Below are 18,650 nucleotides of genomic sequence, written 5' to 3' on the forward strand. Positions count from 1 at the left end.
TTTATAGTCAAATAACAGCGTGTTTAAGGGAAAAGGGGGACATTTCAGACAAGGACAACCCAAAGCTGTGCAAGAACTCAAGTGGAGATGTGATAAAAGCTGCTTAAAGTCAAAAGGAATTCAAAGGTTGATATTATTCAAGCAGATTTTTAGTAGATGCATTTGATAAAGACAAAAATAAAGGAAATATTCATGTAGTCTGTATGTCAGTTTATTGGTAGCAGTTGTGATTTTAGAGATTTTGCAGTTAACATTATATTCCAGTAGGGGGCGGCATTTCATTAATAAAAATTCTTCTCTTGAACGTAGTTTATGCTTAAAGCCAACATTTATATATGTATTTATTATGGCTCACATTGAGGCTAAATAGCTAAAAGTGCATAAATTTGGAACTTTTAGACCATAAAGTCTCAAAAATAATTTTTTTGCTTATTTTCGGAGACTTTTAACCTTTCAGAGAAAGTCTATAAGAGCATACCCTTTGGTTTGTAGAAAATACATGTACTGCATGGTTTTGCATATAGACTCAGTGAGGGCAGTGTGAGGTAGAAAAGACAGATGGTGGATCTTGTGCATGTGAGCTGATGAGTACATGTCCATGCATGAATCATGCAAACTTTTGGGTAAAAGTGTGCTTTTTAATCATGAAAAGAATGCACAGATGTTGGGGAACACCACTATTAAAACATACTGTGAGAGGATGTGCCGGATTCACTGGAGGATTTGCAAAAAGAGAAAAAAAGAAATAGTTTATTGAAATCAAGCCGGATGGGATTCCCCATAATCTGTAACGCATCGCCCTTTTCTACAGTTCCATGAGCGTGACATATTATGGATGTAATCTCTAAGGGGATTCTCTCTGCTTGGTATCATGGAACATGTTAATTACAGCTATTTATGTTTCTTATTGAAACAGACCCAAGATCTCCCAGACCTGCCAGCAGGCCAGCCCGTCTTCATCAATTCACTGCCTAATCTCTCCCCCGCAACTCCTATAGCTAATCCGTTGTGTTGGTCATTGTCATCTGATCATGTGTGACCTTGGCGGCTCTATAGCTGGAGCTCGGCAGTCTATCTTTGACATCCATGATGCAGGTATCGATGAAGCTGGAAGAGGGGCTGAGGACTCAAAAATCTGTCTTGACTTTGAATTAAACTTTGAATTAAGCAGCATTCATCTTTTAGGGTGTTCTCCAAATACATTTAAAATGTTTATTTGTTCTAGTGAAAGCAGAAATTAGAAGAAGATGCTTTACAAAGTCAAAATTCAATCAATAAATGCTACTTAAATTTAAAAAAAAAATGCAAGAAATCTGTCAGAGTGCAACAAAAATGCAACATCCACAATTTCCGCTCACCAGCTTTCAGTGCAGCTTAACAAATGCAGCCTGACATGCAGAGATCCCTCCTGGATAACCCACTCTCCACCATTCAGCCCGTGCTTTCACTCTAGAGCGTGGGTTATCAGGCCTCGCTGGTTTCCCTTACTGTTCATTCGAACGGCAACAAAAGAATCATGTCTTCATTATCTTTCCAAACTTCCACTGCTGTGCCATCCGTCAGAGGACTTCCTCAATTTCCCGCCTGCCTCACACTCTCCTCACACCCTCCAGGCCCCTGGTTGATGCGTCTGTGTGCCTCTGGACTCGTTCCTCATTAACACATGAATACAGACAAGGAAGGGTGTGCAAAAGCTTGGGCAGAAGGCAGCAGATTTGCAATTCAAACCTCTGAACATTTACTCTTTCTCCCTCTGCCCGTGTTATGTTAGGACTTGAGCTGTCACCAGTATGATTGAGGACGTATGGAAGAAGGGTGGACAGATGTGCAGGCGCAGACTGATGTCATCTGCACATTCAGTCAGGAGAAATACAAAAAAAGAAAAAAAGAAAAAGAGTAACTGCAGATAATGTGAGACAATAATAATTTTACAAGATAAATATAGCCTATGAAAGTACATTAAAACAGACATAAATACAACAAAATGTGAATAATTTGAGGTGAAAGCACTTTGTAGACTTTTGATAAAAAAAGTTTATTTTGTTCAAATAAATAAAGTTAATCTATTAAAAGAAGATTTACTTGGGGTTTTAAGTAAAGGAACTAAATATTGCTGGAAAATAATGAAGGCTGTATCTTCATGTCCTAGAAGCTTCAAAAATCAAAACCTCCAGATACAAATTTATTTTTATGTACATGTGATGAAAAAATGTTTCAAAGAAGTTAAAGCCATCCACACAATCTTTGTTCTTTTTTTTATTTTGTTTTCTTTCTTTAAAAAAAACAGAAGGAAAATGTACTTTTATTGAATTTTAAATAAACTGTTAAAGTATTTTATAAATAATATATGCAATGAGTTACAAGATACTAGATAAAGAACTGTTTTAAATTTCAATATGTGAACATTTTCAAACGATACCTTGACATCTCGATACCTGAGATTGTATAATTTTTTTTCTTTCCACAGCTCCCTTCACAGGGGTTGCCTCAGCAAATCACCCGCCTCCATTCAACCCTCTCCTCCTTGTTCTCCAGTCCCCACCCACACCAATGTCGTCACATCCGCTTTCTTCTCCTTTCCTCAACCTCTAGAGAGACCTTTTAGCCGAATAAATCTCAGATAGAATTATTTTGCATGTAGAAAAACTTACACACATATATTAAACAATTAGGATATTTAACAAAAAAATCAAGGCCATAAATGAACTACGAAACGTAACTTCCGGTAATCTCTTCTATACTTCCGGTTAAGCGGAAAACATGGCAGCGCCTGTGTCAGTCCATCTGGAGTTTGGGTATGCCACTTTAGAGTATTTTTGGAGAAATATTTAAAATATTTATGACTTTTAAAAACAACAGAGATTTCAATTTAGTTATTTCCGTGTGAACTGCATATAGAGCTCTGCTGTTGGAAGCGCTGCAGCAGTAGGACTGAATACATCAAAGAACAGTTCAGCTGGTTGTTGAATGTTTTTAGCTTAATTAACTGAAGGGAAGAGAGCTTCAGACATTTGATTTGTACTAAGTTTGTCTAGCTAATGTAATTTTTTTATTTTATTGCTAAAACTTTTCAAAGATACAAACAGTTTTAAAAATTATTATTATATACTTTTGGAAGGGAAAACTGGGGATCTTGTAAACGAGGGCTGCCTGATCAATACAATTATTGACAGAAAAAAAAGGCATTGGCTATTTTACATGAAATACAAAGAGAACAAAATTAAAAGTTACCAAACAATAATACCCAGGAATGCTTGATATTGGATCATACTATTCAAAATGACATTATCCGTAAGCAAGGCAACTAATACCATCTTTTCATCTTACATTGGCCAACGATTTAAATTAATGTACAATTCTTAAATGTTTGATTTAATCATTTTATTAATTAAAATACTACACTGAATCAAAAATAACTAACATTTTCTCTTTGAAATCAGCTCCGACCTGAAACAAGAAGCAGTTCATCTCCAAAGAAAGTAAATGCAAGTTGCTCAAAGTGCAAATTATAATCTGGCTCTGTTTAATAAAAACGCCGATAAAAGAAAAACTGATCAGACATTAAGTAAAGACTGTTTTTGTATTTGAACATTTTACTGTATTCAGCAGGTTTGGTTGTTAGGTGAATGTTGCTGAAATTCGACATTCCAAATCTCAGGAGAGTAGATAAATAATTCAAAGGGAGGTGGTGACATTGAAACCCAGGGTTTCTTTTTACAGTGATTTTTCTGTTTTTTGTTTTGTTTTTTACTCAATTGGACATTAACATCTTATCTGGGTTTTGTTTGTAACACTGAACTTGGGAGCTCAGACGCGGAACTTCTCCTACTGTTCACTGTTATAACTGTTCGCTCTACCTGTTAGTTGTGGTGGTTGGTGCAAAGTTGTTTTTGGGGAACTGTCAGTAAATGTGTACCAGTGAAATAGGCAGATAAACTGGCAGGTTGTTGTGACTAGACAGGCATGTTAAAGTCTCCTGCTCATGGACTAGTGACTAGATGCTTGAAGTGATGCTACACTTAAATCATCATGCACTATTATAAAACAAATATTTAAGTAAAAATATTTATGCAATAGTAATTTGAAGGTAAATGTAAAAAGTAGATCCTGTGTAGCAAAAAGCAAAACAGAAAGTATAACAAAAAATAGTATTGTTCAGAGACTAGATGAAAAAAATCTTACTAATATTATATTTTATTTTAGTTTTCTTAAATTTATAACCTTTTTTAAGAAAGACTTAGAGATTTCTGAAGGTTTTAAGATGAAAGTAATTATACAAAGTTCACTAAATGTATAGAAAACATTTGAATAAAACGTCAGAGTTTATAGCACATTTGTATCAAACACTCTGAAGAAAACATTAGTCACAAGAATTAAGCATTGGCAAACTATTGTAGACATTTACGGATTTTAAAACGGATAATAAAATAAGCATAAACAAAAAAAAAATATTGAAAAGACAAAAGTCAGTAGGCATTTTTATTGAAAAATGTTCAATTAAGAGTTCAGAAAAGCACTCAGAAATTCAAAAATATATTTACTAATTGAAATAATCAATATGATTAAACAAAACCTATTTACTCCACACCGCACATGAGATTTAATTTAGATAGCTGCTATAAAAACAAACAGCAGTTTCAAGTTTTAGCTTTTGAATGTCTTTTTTCTGAGTGAAACTTGATTAAATTCACACAAACTGACTTATTTTAAGGGTTTGTTTTTTATTTTATTTAAGTATTTAGAATGTAAAACTCATACAATCCTAAAAATAATTATCAAAAATGTATAAAGTCACCGCAAAGTAAGTGATTTCAGACTCCTGGCAGTTCATTATAATCAGATTAATACATTTGAAACACCTGTGAATGTTTTCCTCCATCAGTCTGGATCGCTGATATCTGTTAACGGCTTGACACTTGAAGAGAAAACAGTTGCTGACACTCCGATTTTTGTTAAAGAAGCTGCTTGTTCACAGAGTGCTGTATCTGTAGAAGGAAAATAGAGATAAAAAAGTATCAGAAACAAACCAAACTGAGAACTCATTCAGGTTTAGGGGTTTGATACTCAGTTGTGTCACCTGTACGACAGAAACTCAAAGAAGCTTCTCATCTGAATATAGATTAATAACTTTTGCTCAGTCAAACATATTTTTTATGTCAAGATTTTAGAGAAAATAAGGAGATATGGAATCCAAGATTCTTCAAACAGTACTGATTTAGTTTCATTTTGGTCCGCTGTGTTTTTATCAGATCCAAAGTCGGCACAACTGTCTTAACAGGAAGTTTCTAACTCTGCTGAAGACCTTTTTAAAAAATGCTGTTTTTTTGTTTTCCTTTTCCAGCATTGATTTATGAACCACTGTGTTGCTGTGGTCAGAAATATCTAAGCTCCTCAAATATTCATGTTTATGGCTTGTTGACCATAATTTGAAATTAAAGGATTTGTTGTGTTTTCATTAAATATGATGAAGCAAGAGTGCAAAACAACAATGTCTGTGATTCCCTGTTTTTAAAGTTTTACCAGTAACACTTAAGATGAGGTGCTGCAAAAAAACTCAATATAATGTTTACAAAGATAGTTAATAAATTTGTTACGCTTATAAGCCGTTTGTTAACATTGCATTTGTAGACTACGGTCTCTCTTTGGATATTACTGAATCCCACCATGTATGTTAATAAGCCTAATTTGGCTTATCGTACTAATAAATGTCTTACTAACGCCCTATAAACACATTAATAATGTTTGTTAATGTGTTAATAAAGCTTATTAAGGACTGTTATTATAAAGTGTTATAGTTTTTCCTTTATGAAAACACAATACCTAAATACACAAAGATTATATAAAATGTGTTTTTTGTATTACATACATGTATTACATAATACATACATAATATGTATGATTTGTTTTGTAGTATTAGTAAAAAAAAATACATTGGACGCTTGTTTGTTGTTAAAAATAATTGTTTAAAATAGTCTTAAAATGACGACAAAAATACAATTTCAAAACAATAGAAATACAGATATGACAGGTTTCCATTCCCATCATGCATATAGACATACAGAATTAAGCTTATGAATCAAACACAAATTAGACCCTTCTTGTGTTACTTTTTGTGGGGATATTGTGCATTTGTGATGATTGCAAAGCAGATTTTGTAACAATTGAGCCCCATCTATATATTTTTAGTGTATCCTCAATCCTTGTTTTAAGCTGTGCGAATCTTTCTTTCTGTTCAGAGGAGGAGCAGAGCTGCTTTTCGATGGCGTGAAAGAACACCATGTGACCCTTCCAAGCCAACCAGAACCTTGTGAGTGTCTTTACTCCATTAATCCAGATCAGAAAAATATATATATATATAACTAAGGTGTTGTTTGTACCTGGCACACAGATGCAGGATTGCTGCGATGACGTCTAACTTTTATTCACAGGACTCTTTAATGTTGCAGCTCCTCTTTTAATGGTTGAATGATCTTTTCCTGCCACATATTCAACTTTTCTGCAGGTTTAGATGTTATATATGTGTGTAGCTTTACTCAAAAGTAGAAATAAAAAAAGGTTTTAGGTAATAAATAGTGGAATTTTATGCTTTTCAATTGCAAAATGTTGACACTTCAGTTTTATTTATTAGTGATTCATATTGAGGAGGATAAAAAATCCAAAATTTACTTTTTTTTGTTCATCTAAGTGAAAGGAACAAATGAGAAATATGTGTCTTTGGTATTTGGCCCGACAAAGCTTGTTCGTACTGGGTGCTGATGTTACCACGACGACAAAGAGACAAAAGTTGACCAGAACAGGGAATGTCGGGCTCATATGACCTTGCCACACCAGTCGACCTGTGTGTTTTTGTGTGTCTGCCTGTTCGTTTTTACAATTTTCACTTAATCAGACTCATTTTTTGTACATTTTCTGCCTGATTCCATCGTGCGCTCACTCTGGTTGTGTTTTACTGAGTGTGTCATCATCTAAATTTTTTAGTTTTGTGTGTAAATGTCCCGTGTTTGTGTTTATATGAGTATGGGGGGTGTGCACTGAAGCCATAAGTGGTTCTGAATCTGTCGTAATTCTTTTTTGACCCCAGCCAATGATTGATGACCCTCGACTGAAAGACCCCACCCCCTCCCCTTTCTCTACCTAAGTCTTTTTCGTACGCACCACAACCCCCCCACAGTCAAAAGATCCCATCTTTTTTTTTTTTTGCCCCCCTCACATGAACTAAAAGATGGATAACTGCTGCCCTTCACACGACCGCCGCCGCACAAAGAGGACGAAGGGGGCGGCAAAAAAAAAGCGGGAAGATTTTTGAATCGCCATCAAAATGGCGCCTTTTCCCTCCCTGCCCGCCTTCACCGTGTCCTTTACACCCACGCAGCGCTGCTACATCCCAGAATGCATCACAAACCGGGTGACGCATTTTTCCTTTCGCATCTGTTTGTCCCCCATTTTCGTCCCCTGTTCTACCTGGACTGTCAGAACCGTAAACGTTCACCTTCCTGTCTCCACATCTCAGCCTCTAGAGATCTGAAAAAGCTAAAGATCACAAAATTGTAAAGCTTCATATAAAACTTGTAAATTTGAGGTGGGAGAAAGTGAAAAAACAGAAGAGGGAGCACATAAAATATATTTTTAAAAAAGATGTGTGTTGGGGGATATGAGAGGTAATGGTGGAGAAAAATACCAACAGTCCAAGGCAGGAGAACCGGCCACAAAGAAGGAGTTATTGCCGCTGCGGTGATTAGTTCTGTTTTTAGCCCCGCTGAGGTCCAGGTCAATTTCCAGGACTGTGCCGGATATGCGCTGCAAGATGAGGAATACGTCTTCCTTTATGGGAAGACCCGGAACCGCAGCGAACCGGCGCCGTCATTACACCGCCGAGCCGACGGACAGCACCGCAATTAACCTGCACACACATGAACCCACTCACATACATCATCTGCTGCTGCTGTCGCGCACGCTCAGCCTCCATGAGCCGGCAATTCCCAACTCGTTTTATCCGCGGATACGTCACACACAGTTTTTCATGTTTGTTTTGAAGGGGAGGAAGTTAGAAAATTGGTGTTTTGTTCACTCATGTGAGCACAAACGGAAGATTTTTGGCAAATTTGTATGAAAATTTGCAGAAAGCAATTATTTAGAGATGTTTTTTTTGTGTATTTTTCATTTTAATCGATATAATAAAGTAAAAACATGCAATTTGTGAAGTAAACATGAAAGCAAATGTGTCCAGAAAAAGGCCCGACCCCTTGATACCTTCTTTACCCTTTCTCTTTAACCTTACTCTTCCTCCTTTTTTCTATTTTCCTCACCGTATATCTTTCGTTTTCCTCTTCTCTTTCTACCTTTTTTGTGTGTGTTTCAATCTAACGTGGTGATTCCATCTACCTGCAGCACTGGGGCAGGATGTTTCCTGGGAATCGCCATCGCAGTGACAGCTTCACATCTTACACAACCAAACAAACAAACAAACCCACCAAATAAATCATAACTCGCTGTTTTTATTTGCCTTTTTTTGGGAATAAAGTGCAAGAAAAATGCAGAGTCTGAAGCTTTAGTATCATCTTACATCTTTATGTTAATGGCGGTTGAAACTCTAATATATTCATTGTTGGTTGTTTAGCGGGGATTTGTCCTAAAACCCCTCTTTGCGGCCGCCTTTGTGGAGGTGATCGGTCTGAGCGAGGCTCAGCCCATTGTTGAGACAAGGTCAGAGTGAATGTTGAGGAGGTCAGACTCATGCAAAATTCAAGCATCACTGATATCCAGCCTCAGATGTGACTCATTGCATTAAATGGGATGAGGAAATTTATCAAAGCAGGCCTTCCTTTACTTAAAAAAATCCTGTTAAACCTTCTAAATATCTGCTCTTGCTGCATTTTAACCCACTTTTAGTCTTCTTATTTACATTTTTTTAAGGAAACTCCTTTTATCTTGAGATAAAAAGCAAGTTTGATTCTAATCAAACCCCCCCAACATCCAATTTCCAGTGTCTCCTCCGACATCCCCCATCATACTCGTGTACTCATAAATATGCATACCCAGACGCACACATACGTGCACCCCCTGTCCCGCCTGCTGCCCCGTCGCGTCACATCGACCAGGAGGCTGGAGCCGTGCACCTTGACCCCTAACCTCTGACATATCACCCCCGTTGTCTGCGTTTTGTGTGTGTATGTGGACACGAGACATAAATCTGTTTACACAGTCACTGCGGGGAGCCGCTTCTCTTTTAGGGACCAAGCCAATCCTCATAATGTAAATCCAGGTTTTCCTCAAAGATGTGCGCTCAGGCCGGGGGGGTGAGACAGGTGGTGGATCAAGGTAAGTCTGTGACTGAAAGGTGCTCCTCTGTGTGTGTTTTTTAGGGGGCATGAGGCAGCTGCTGGTGTGGATCCAAAGGAACCTGCTGAAGGAGCGACCCGAGCTCTTTGTTCAGGGAGACTCAGTGTGAGTGACGTCCTCCTGTGGACCCGGCCCGGCTGCTAAAGCACAACCTCCATGTCAAACCTGATTCCAGCTGCTGTCAGTGTGCCGCAGCAGCAAGGAGATCGCCGGTCGGAAACCTTGATGAAACGAGCGGTTCGGCTCTGAGATGATTACCTGTGTACATGTGTGTGTCAGTGCAGACTCGCTGCAGTCGTACAGGACTGGTTGACTTCTTTACAGCTGCCTTTGTGCAGGACTATTTATAGCACCATCTAACCAACCAACGGAGAAAAAGCAGGATTGCCTGTAAAAATTAGACATTTTTCTGCACTTTTTTGTATTTTTTCCAATATTATTTCAGCATTTTTCTTACGCTGTTATTTTCTCCTTCTCAAATCGGTTTTTTTGGATGCGTCCCCGTGCTCGGCTTCCTCTCACGCTGCCCTTTCTGTGTGACGTCAGAGGCGGTCTGCGAGGTGGATAAGGCACGCGCGTCTGTCTGCGGCATTATCTTCGCCCGCACATGAGTTCAAGTTGCCTCTGAATGGAAAAAATAAACAAGCATCCCTTTGAACAACGGCGCCCAAAGGTGCCTGTTGTTGCCCTCCACCATCAAACCCATTATCCTCCTCTCTGTTTATTATTGAGAGTGGATTTATTACCACGAATCTTCTTGGTGCTCCGTTGCCCAGGCAGCCATTAAGGTCTTGTGGGTTTTAAACCCAGTTTTTCTATTTTTTTTAGTTACATAATACAGTTGTTTGCCTAAAAAATACATTTTTCACTTTAAATCTATTGCATAAAAGCAGTTTAAATGGTTTAATAATTTTTTCTGTTTTCAAGACATTTTATGTTTAAAAAAACAGAAATAAAACACTTTTAATGTAACATATTTAAACAATAAAGGTAATTTTAGCTGACTTTTTTAGGTTTTTATTTTAAATTTGAGGATAAGAGGTCTAACATTTAATTATTTAATCAAAAATCTGAATTTTTTTATCTTGTTTTATTATTGCGTAATAAAAGTATCCTTTTTTTGTTAAAGGTAGATTTGTGTATTTTTTTTTTTAGATTATTTGTGTGTGTTTCTTTTTGGGGTGTGTGTGTCACTTCTGATTGAAACAGGTTTTTTTTTTGTTCCCAACAGGAGGCCTGGGATTCTGGTGCTTATCAATGACGCTGACTGGGAGCTGATGGTGAGCAAAGTCACGTTCACTGTCAGGATGTCATAGACTGTTTAGGGTTTTAGCAGATGTTTCAGTCCGTTTACACATTATTTTGATGCTGAAATATTATGTTTACATTAAAAATAAACATTTTAAAAATTTTGTTTGTTCATCAGTAATGTGTTATTTCTTCTCGACTTGTGTAATCTGCAGTGTTGCTTTTCATTTTTAAATTATCTTCTTGTTTGTCCTAACTCCATATTTTTAAATGTTCTCTGATATGACAGAATTTTCTGGATGTTGTAATACACACATCCATTTTGACGGAAACATTTTAAATGTGAATATTTTTGTCTTTTTCCAAACTACAGGGAGAACTGGATTATCAGCTGCAAGATCAGGACAACGTTGTGTTTATTTCTACTCTTCATGGAGGATAAGGAGAAAAATAAAAGTGGAATATAAATGGACTTTAAGCTTTCTCTCATTTTTTTTGTAAAATCTCCCTCATCTGACAACATGTGCATGGTCCAGCTGAGGATTTCAGGCAGACATGAGGAGAAATGAGATGCAACCCAAGCTGGGAAAAAATGGAATTTATCCACAAGATGCAGGAAACTCCTTCCCAAAGCAGATTTAAACCTCTGAGGACCCCATTTTTTTAACAGAACTTTAAAGAAGAAATATCGTAGAAGATTACACATTTATTAGTGTAATTCATGATACATTTAAGATGTTTTGTTTTCCTACATTAATTGTGTTTGTTCTCTTTCCTGGTATCATTTTTTTTATTTTTTTCTGCAGAAAGTGTGATTAAAAAATAAACCTAATTTTTTAACATGAATTCTCCTGTTTTTCTTTAAAATTGTCCTGCACGGATTTATTTTCTAGAACAATTGAGAAACAGCTGTTCCTTAAACATTAATTTAGGCATTATTTTTCTATTTTACTGAGCATTTTAGATAATATGTTGAGCTATTTAGTGCTTCCTCTTTTAGCTCCAAAAATATAAATGAATATCTAACATATTAGTGATTCATTAGTGATCGATTTAGGCCTCAATCTCTGATTACGCACCCGTTTTAGGCTTATTATGCGTCCAGTTTTGCCTCCTACAGATGGGATATTGAGGAGGCAGGGAAAAGGGGGGTGGACAGGCCATATATCCACATATATGTGTTTTATGTTTGCGTGTGCGCGCAGATGGAGGCGGCGGGGCGGGGTGTGGAGCACGGGATCACTGCGGGAGGTCGAGGTTTAGCCTGCGGGCTGCCCTCCCTCCAACGCCCGAGGCGACCTAAAACCTTTTCTCGGTGGTGGAGCGCGATTTGCAACGGGAAACCGACCCATAATGGCCAGGAAAAAGGAAATGCAAATGAGGCTGTGAGGGGGGGTTCCACAGGAGAAAGTGTCGCCCTGTCAGCTGGTGCATGATCCCATGCGTGTCTGCTATAGGGATACTTGGAGTTTGTCCGTTACACGTGCGTCTTTGGAGGCAGAGCGCACGCTCTCCAATCATTTCACAGCCCAAATCTTAATTATGGAACGGTTTTACGCACTTAAAAAAGGAAAAATTTCTCATTCATTTCTGCAAAAAAAAAAAACAAACAAACAAACAAACCACAAAACAACTGATGAGCAGGGTTTGTGTACATCAGGATAGGAAAGTGGACTTTATCCAAAGCTGGTCCTGACTCCAGAAGTGGAGGTTTCACAGCTGTGGGGCGCAAAAGCTCGTGGGGTTTCCATGTTTGACAAAAAAAACTTAAGTAAACACAAGCTGTGTAAAAATCAGCTTAAACATTTAGATTTAATAATTATAAAATGTAAAAAAAACAACGTTATTTTTGCTAAAAATTTATAAAAATAAAATAACCATCAACCAAAAAAAAACGTAAATTATGGTTATTTCTTTCTGATTTTACAGCATCTTTTAGGTCTTTAAAATTATGCTTTTCTTTAAATTATTTATTTGAAAGTATTTAAAGCAAAAATAACAGGATAAATTAGTGAACAAATTATGCCAAATATTCACAGAATAAAGTAGTTTAAAGTGCACACATTTATTGTAAAATAAAACAAAAACATTTGATCAAATGACAAAAAACAGCTATTATTTAAAAAAAAACATTTTTTGTAAGGGAAAACACACTTTCCATCAATATGTCTAATGATTTATAAAATAAATAAAAATCACAAACATTTATAAATTGTCTTCAATGACTTTTTGGTCAGACAAGCCCATAATCTTTGAAGGAAGGAGAGACATTTGAGCACAGATGCATCCCCGTAAAGCCAAACATTACACACTAATCCCCAGGAATTAGCAGAGGTTAGCCTTTAATGTTTTGCTACAATACACACTTGGGCCAAGCTTTGTGTTTGTGTGTGTGTGGGTGTGTGTGTGTGTGTTTCAAATAAATTAATGAGATTACAATTAAATGTTTTTTTTTTCTACAAATGACAAATGTTTTATCACAGCAGCAAAAACTTATTAAAAATATAAAAATAAAAGCATTCATAATAATTTAATTTTCAGTAAAAATCCAAAGAAGTGGGCGAAACCAGCTGGACCAAGAGGCCACGTGATGCACAGACAGCATCAATCATCGGCTTCTGTTGGTTTCAATTGCATTTTTTGCATGCAAATTAATTGAAATGCAACAAATTTTGAAGCATGAATGAAGAAGTTCCTTAAAAAAAAAAACAAATAAAAATGAACCCCATCCGAGTGTTGATTTTCTGCATAGGTTGCAGGGTTAAACTGGCGCGCGGGCCTCCCTGTGAACTCCCTGCCTCCTTCTATTTCTCCAAATACAGTCAATACATCAATCCTTGCAGTCGATATCTACCTTTTAAAACAAACAGTCTTGATTAGATCTTCGACAAAGTGTAAACTCTAATCGAGCACACCCCAGAAAATCCCCTATGAGGCAAAAAAATAAATAAATAAATAACATAAAGGAACTTTCCTCCTGGATCATTTTTTTCATGCAATTTGGCATCTTACCTGAGATGAAACAACAAAACCAGACTAAAGGCCTTCCGGTTCACTCCTTATTTGGGTTTTTTTTCTTTCTTTCAGGGGGGGAGGCCTGGAATCTCGACGGCAGCGATGAATGTGAATCTGCAGCAACAGATGTCCATACACAATTCTTGGGGGCGGATTGGATTTTACTCAAGAATTGCGTTTGGACAATCAGTCGCGAGAGATTCCCTTAGATCTTGCGTGGACCCTTTTTTATTTTTTATTCTTGGGTGCACCTGCTCCGGCTGTCCCCCCCTCCCTGACAGCTCTGCCTGTTCCATGACACAGAAAAACCCCCTTTTTTCTCCTCTCTCCCTTCCATCTTCATAAGGAGTTGCTTTACTGTGCATTATTTCTGACCTGTCACGACTCAGCACTGTCTCTTTGATTTTTCTCTTTTTCCTTGGAGAAATCTCTTCTTTAAAGGAAAAAAAACACTTTAAGTGCAACTTGTTTCCTCAAATAAATCCCTGTTTGTTCCCTTTTAAAGGAAAAACACAATCAATTAATATCTTTTAAACAAAATGCAACATTTAGACTTTTTCCCCCCATGTTTTCATTCTTTCTTTCCTCCTCTTGAAGTTGTCCACATCCCTGCAGGCCCTTAAGATGGCTGAAGGTCCACTGCAGTTGTTGGTGAAAGGTCATCCTTCTTTAAAAAAAAGAAAAAAAAGCTTTATCTAATTGTCCCCCAAAAAATTACAATTAAAAAAAGCGCCAAAGCAGCGCCATTTCTGCACCTGCGCCGTTTTTTTTAAAAGGAAGACTTGAGTTAAGACGCACAATGGTTTCTCCACGGTTCTTAAAGAAAAGGAGAGAAATCCCTCTGGGTGCTGAATGGAGGCTGTCGTCTTTCCTCTGCTGTTTTAAGCTTCTGCTGAAAAGGTGCGATCAAAAGCCCCCCCACGCACACACGCACACGCAGCTTCCGTCGGCGCGTCCTTGGTTTTCAGCTCCCCGGCGCGCTGCGCGTTCTCACGGATCCACAGCGATCCACAGCCGCCTCGGTGCAGGAACCGGACTGCCACCTCCTCCTCTTCTTCTTCCTCCTCCTTCCATCCTTCACGGAGCTCTGGGACCAACTGCGAGCCTCTCTGCCCTCCTGCCTTTTCTTTCTTTGCTCCAACAAAAAAAAGGGGGAAGAAAAAAACGATGCGTCTGCGACGCAAGGCGGAGAGAGGAGTGGAGAAGGTCCTCGCTTGGTACTGAATTTGAATAACACCACGGGGTGATAAATGTCCATTGTACTGCTTAAGTAATGAATCTCCCCTGTCCTCTGTGTCACACACACACACACGCGCGCACACACACGCACACACACGCCAGCAGCTGCGATGAGGGACCAGCAGTTTCTCTTAAAGACACAACAGCCCTATTTTCCTCTCCCTCCAGCCAAAAAAAGAGAGAAGAAGATTACAATCCTGATACTGTTGACTCTCTGACCACGCTGTGTGGCATTTCTCCTTTTGCATCATCTCTCGTGCAACGCCGTATCCAGCACTTAGCCAATAAAGCGGCGCCTTCAGCGCCAAGCGCAGCCGCTCTGCGCCTCCGAGGCCACCGGCTCATACTGTAGGGCCTCTGTGGAGGAGAGCGCGAGCAAAATGAGAGCATTATGTGATGACAGGTGACTGGCAGGGGGAGCAAAGTGTGCGTAATCCCTGCAACAACAGTAGCCGTGTCTTCTCCGTGATTGTCACACTTATTTAAAACAAAAGAAATGCGCAAAGTGGGTCAGGGAATGTTTTTGCGCGCGCTAAAAGTGTGCAGTTGGTGTGTACTGCTTTGTAATATTTTTAGGTTATCTTCCCTGAGGTGTTGGCACGCTTTTCTGATCATGCGTAATGCAGACCACTGACCAGATATGAGGGGAGCGCGTGGACCAGAACCAGTCCCATCCACATGTCGTGCACATCAGCACTTCTCCGTGCTGCGTCTGCGCTGCAGCCCTTTTTTTATGCTTTCAAACGCCACCTTCTCCCTGCCTCTCTCCAATAAATCATCCTGACTGATCCCGCCCCGAGCGCAGGAGGAGGAGGAGGAGGAGGAGAAGGAGGAGGGGGGTCCTCCTCTTTAAAGCCCAATCCGTCCCCCTTCTTTTCATCCCTCTGAAGAAGCCGAGTTAACCTCTGAAACTCCGCACAGTCAGAGTCCCTCTCACCCTGGCCAGCCTCCCATTCATTCAACCAGCGTCTCATTCATTGCTCTTTTTTTTAATGGTGGGGAATAGCAAACCCCCCTCCATCCCCAATCCTCTCTTTAAAGCTCTGACTCCTCCAGAGGCGGGAGGAAGTCAAGAGGGTCCACTTTCACTCACTTCTGGCGTCCTTCATTCACGCTGATGATGCTTGGGCTAAATATGGCTGCAGGGTGGTTTGATTCTCCTGGATTATTTGGGGTCTGCTTGGATTTGAATTCTTCTGGGGTACTTGAACACAAAACGCTGCCCGGAACCACTTAGAGAAGCTGTTCACATTGCACCTGACTGATCTGGTTTTAAACAATCAAAACTGTTCAAGTGTATAAAGCACTCTTTTATTGGATTCTTCCATTTTAATAATCAAATATCACAGTTATTCAGTGAAAAGCTTTTTTTCTTTTTTTTTTTTTTTGCTTTAATTTAACAAAAAAATCGGATTTGATCGAGAGGATTTGAGGAAAAACAGATTAAAATATTCATGTTTCAAACATTATGTGAATTTAAGCAATTTATCCAAGACCGTTCTTTTTAGGCGAGTAACAAATCATTTTAACATTTTCATTTATATCTGGATGCTGACACGATTAATTTGATTTTGGTTCATTTTGAACGATTCGATTCACTGACCTAAAATCGATCCAGGACATAACAGTATAGAGTTTTAAGACAGAGTGATCTGATTGGATTGTCAGAAAATAAATCAATTTATTGATGAAGTCGATTAATTATTACACCCCTTTTCCATTTCCATCACAGTATAATGAAAATAAAACTGTTTTCCCCATAAAACATATCGACTGTAGTTCTGCAAACTTGAAAAAAACTAAGTTTTTCCCCAGACTAAATGTGTTCTGCAACTTCTTAAGTGTTACAGACAGTAACACACACAGGCATCATTGATCATCCCTCGCTGAATCAAGGCCCTTTGGCTCAGTGGCTTTCATGTTGGCTGCTGGTCCCGGCGGTGTACGCCGGGGAGGGGTGAGCGTGTGCGTACACATACAAACAGTGGGAGACCATTGCGCTTCATGCAGTTGCCTCTGTGATTCCCTCTATTCACAAATCAATGTTTAACCTGCTGGCTGAAAGGCCTGGCGGGGGAGCGGGAAGCCCAGCCACCGAGGTGGGCTGTGAAACCGTCCTTAGGAGAGATGGAGAAGGGAGAGAAAAGGCCAGAGGAAGCAGGAGAATCCCTGAATCGACCCTCCTCTGGTATAAAGGCATCTCTCCCTGCTGCTTGGGCACAGAATGCAGAGGAAAGAGAAGCAACAGGCTGGCAGGGGTTGGAGCCGCTAGCAGAGCCAGCAGTCATCTGGAAAGGGAGGTAAATTAGGAGCATCATCTTTAAAAAGACTGTTTGTCTCTAACCTGTGGCATTCAAAAATCCCACTTTCTCATGTTCTTATTTTTGTGTTTTATAGTTTTCGAGCGAATCTGTCAGGTTCTTTCTGGACCCTGCTGTCATAAGGCGACTTCTTTTACATTCCCAAAGATTTACTAAAATAAACACAACACATAAACAGGAATGATCCACAGATGGAAAAAAAGTAGAATAAAACCCAGAAAATTTGACAGAATATTTAAAAATCAAAACTTTATCTCCACTGGTGCTAAAATAAAAAGGTCTTCAGAGGACCTGGAAGTGAACTCTTTTTGAATGCTTTCTGCTGCTTTCTCCTCACAAAAAAAAAAAAATAAAATCTTGAAACATAAGGAAGAAGGTCTTTCTGATTCAATAAGATCAATTTTTCTCAATTGGAAGGCTGCTGTTACATTTTTAATGTTTGAAAAACAGCTTCATCGGCAAAATAAAAAATTAAATCATCCTACTGCAAAAACTGAATCTTGAGAAAGTAAAAACATCCTTGTTTCAAGAAAAAAAAAAAATCTTGTTTTGTGTCTTACAAAAAAAAAAAAAAACTATCTCTATTAGGGTTGCGTATTGGTAAGAGTCCGGTGATACATATCGCGATTCACATCACGATGTGTTCCAAGAACAATTGTCAAAATTTACTTTAAGGAGTATGACTTAGAAAAAAAAAACCCTGAATATTAATGCCGCTTTCATGTTAATAAATTGGTAACAATTCATTCTAATGAATGATCACAACGCTAAGTACTGCAACTGTATCTCATGTACAAGTTCTTTTTAACCAAGTACATTCATGGTACTTCTCTTTTGGCAAATTAAGAAGTATTTGTTCTTAAAGGAAACAGTCAAAATTGTTTGATTTTCACCATAGAATATTTTTCAATATAAGGAAAAAAAACACAGAATGAATGTGCCTTAAGCAATACATTTCTAAAAATATGATTGAGGAAATAAAGTGCTGAGGTTGAGGGTTTAAGTGGAAAACAAAAATATTACACTAAACTGCGTTTGCACATAAATAATTAATTAAATATTGCCTTGCCAATATTTTAAGTCAATACATGTATCACCAAATGAATCATCGTAATATATTGCAGAATCGATTCTCCCCCTACACCTCTCATCTTAATGTAGCAGCTGGATGGCTCAGTTGGTATCGTGTAGGCAGTGGAGGATTTAGCAGTTTGGTGGCCCAAGGCAAACGATAACAGGGGGCCCTTAGAAGTGTTTGTATTAGTTATTTTAGTCAGGTTTTACTAAGGAAGGCGAAAGAAACAATAATACTTTAAAACGGTAAACTATGGAGTTGCATCGGTTAAAAAGAAAAGTTCTCAAAATGAAAATTTTCTGCCACCAACACTTGCACCTTTGCTCTCCTTTTCTGTTCCTTTTCTTATGATAAAGTAATAATTTTACATAATTTTTTTTAATAAACTTCTAATTTACTGAAGCAATTTCTTT

At 38.3% G+C, this 18,650-nt stretch overlaps 1 protein-coding gene and 1 long non-coding RNA gene across 2 annotated transcripts; one reads left to right on the plus strand and one right to left on the minus strand.

Annotated features, from left to right (window-relative positions):
• The first annotated feature begins 2,645 nt into the window (after positions 1–2,645).
• On the plus strand, positions 2,646–11,065 carry urm1 (ubiquitin related modifier 1). Its single transcript, XM_024298676.2, has 5 exons — positions 2,646–2,795; positions 6,237–6,307; positions 9,363–9,444; positions 10,571–10,619; positions 10,961–11,065. Exons 1-5 carry the CDS (start codon positions 2,761–2,763, stop codon positions 11,027–11,029), a joined length of 306 nt encoding a protein of 101 aa, XP_024154444.1. The 5' UTR covers positions 2,646–2,760; the 3' UTR covers positions 11,030–11,065.
• Positions 11,066–12,631: 1,566 nt separating this feature from the next.
• On the minus strand, positions 12,632–15,329 carry LOC112162860. Its single transcript, XR_002922173.2, has 2 exons — positions 14,358–15,329; positions 12,632–14,269 (listed from the first exon to the last, which is right to left on the minus strand). It is a non-coding gene; the product is annotated as an uncharacterized LOC112162860 (long non-coding RNA).
• Between the last annotated feature and the right edge of the window lie 3,321 nt (positions 15,330–18,650).

This window comes from Oryzias melastigma, linkage group LG12 (genome assembly GCF_002922805.2).
Source record: "Oryzias melastigma strain HK-1 linkage group LG12, ASM292280v2, whole genome shotgun sequence".
In the NCBI taxonomy this organism is placed as follows: Eukaryota; Metazoa; Chordata; class Actinopteri; order Beloniformes; family Adrianichthyidae; genus Oryzias; species Oryzias melastigma.

Coding starts and splice junctions, on each gene's coding strand:
- urm1 (XM_024298676.2), top strand. CDS start 2,761: ATGGCAGCGCCTGTGTCAGTCCATCTGGAGTTTGG. Junction 9,445..10,570: donor TTTGTTCAGGGAGACTCAGT/GTGAGTGACGTC, acceptor TGTTCCCAACAG/GAGGCCTGGGATTCTGGTGC. Junction 10,620..10,960: donor ACGCTGACTGGGAGCTGATG/GTGAGCAAAGTC, acceptor TCCAAACTACAG/GGAGAACTGGATTATCAGCT.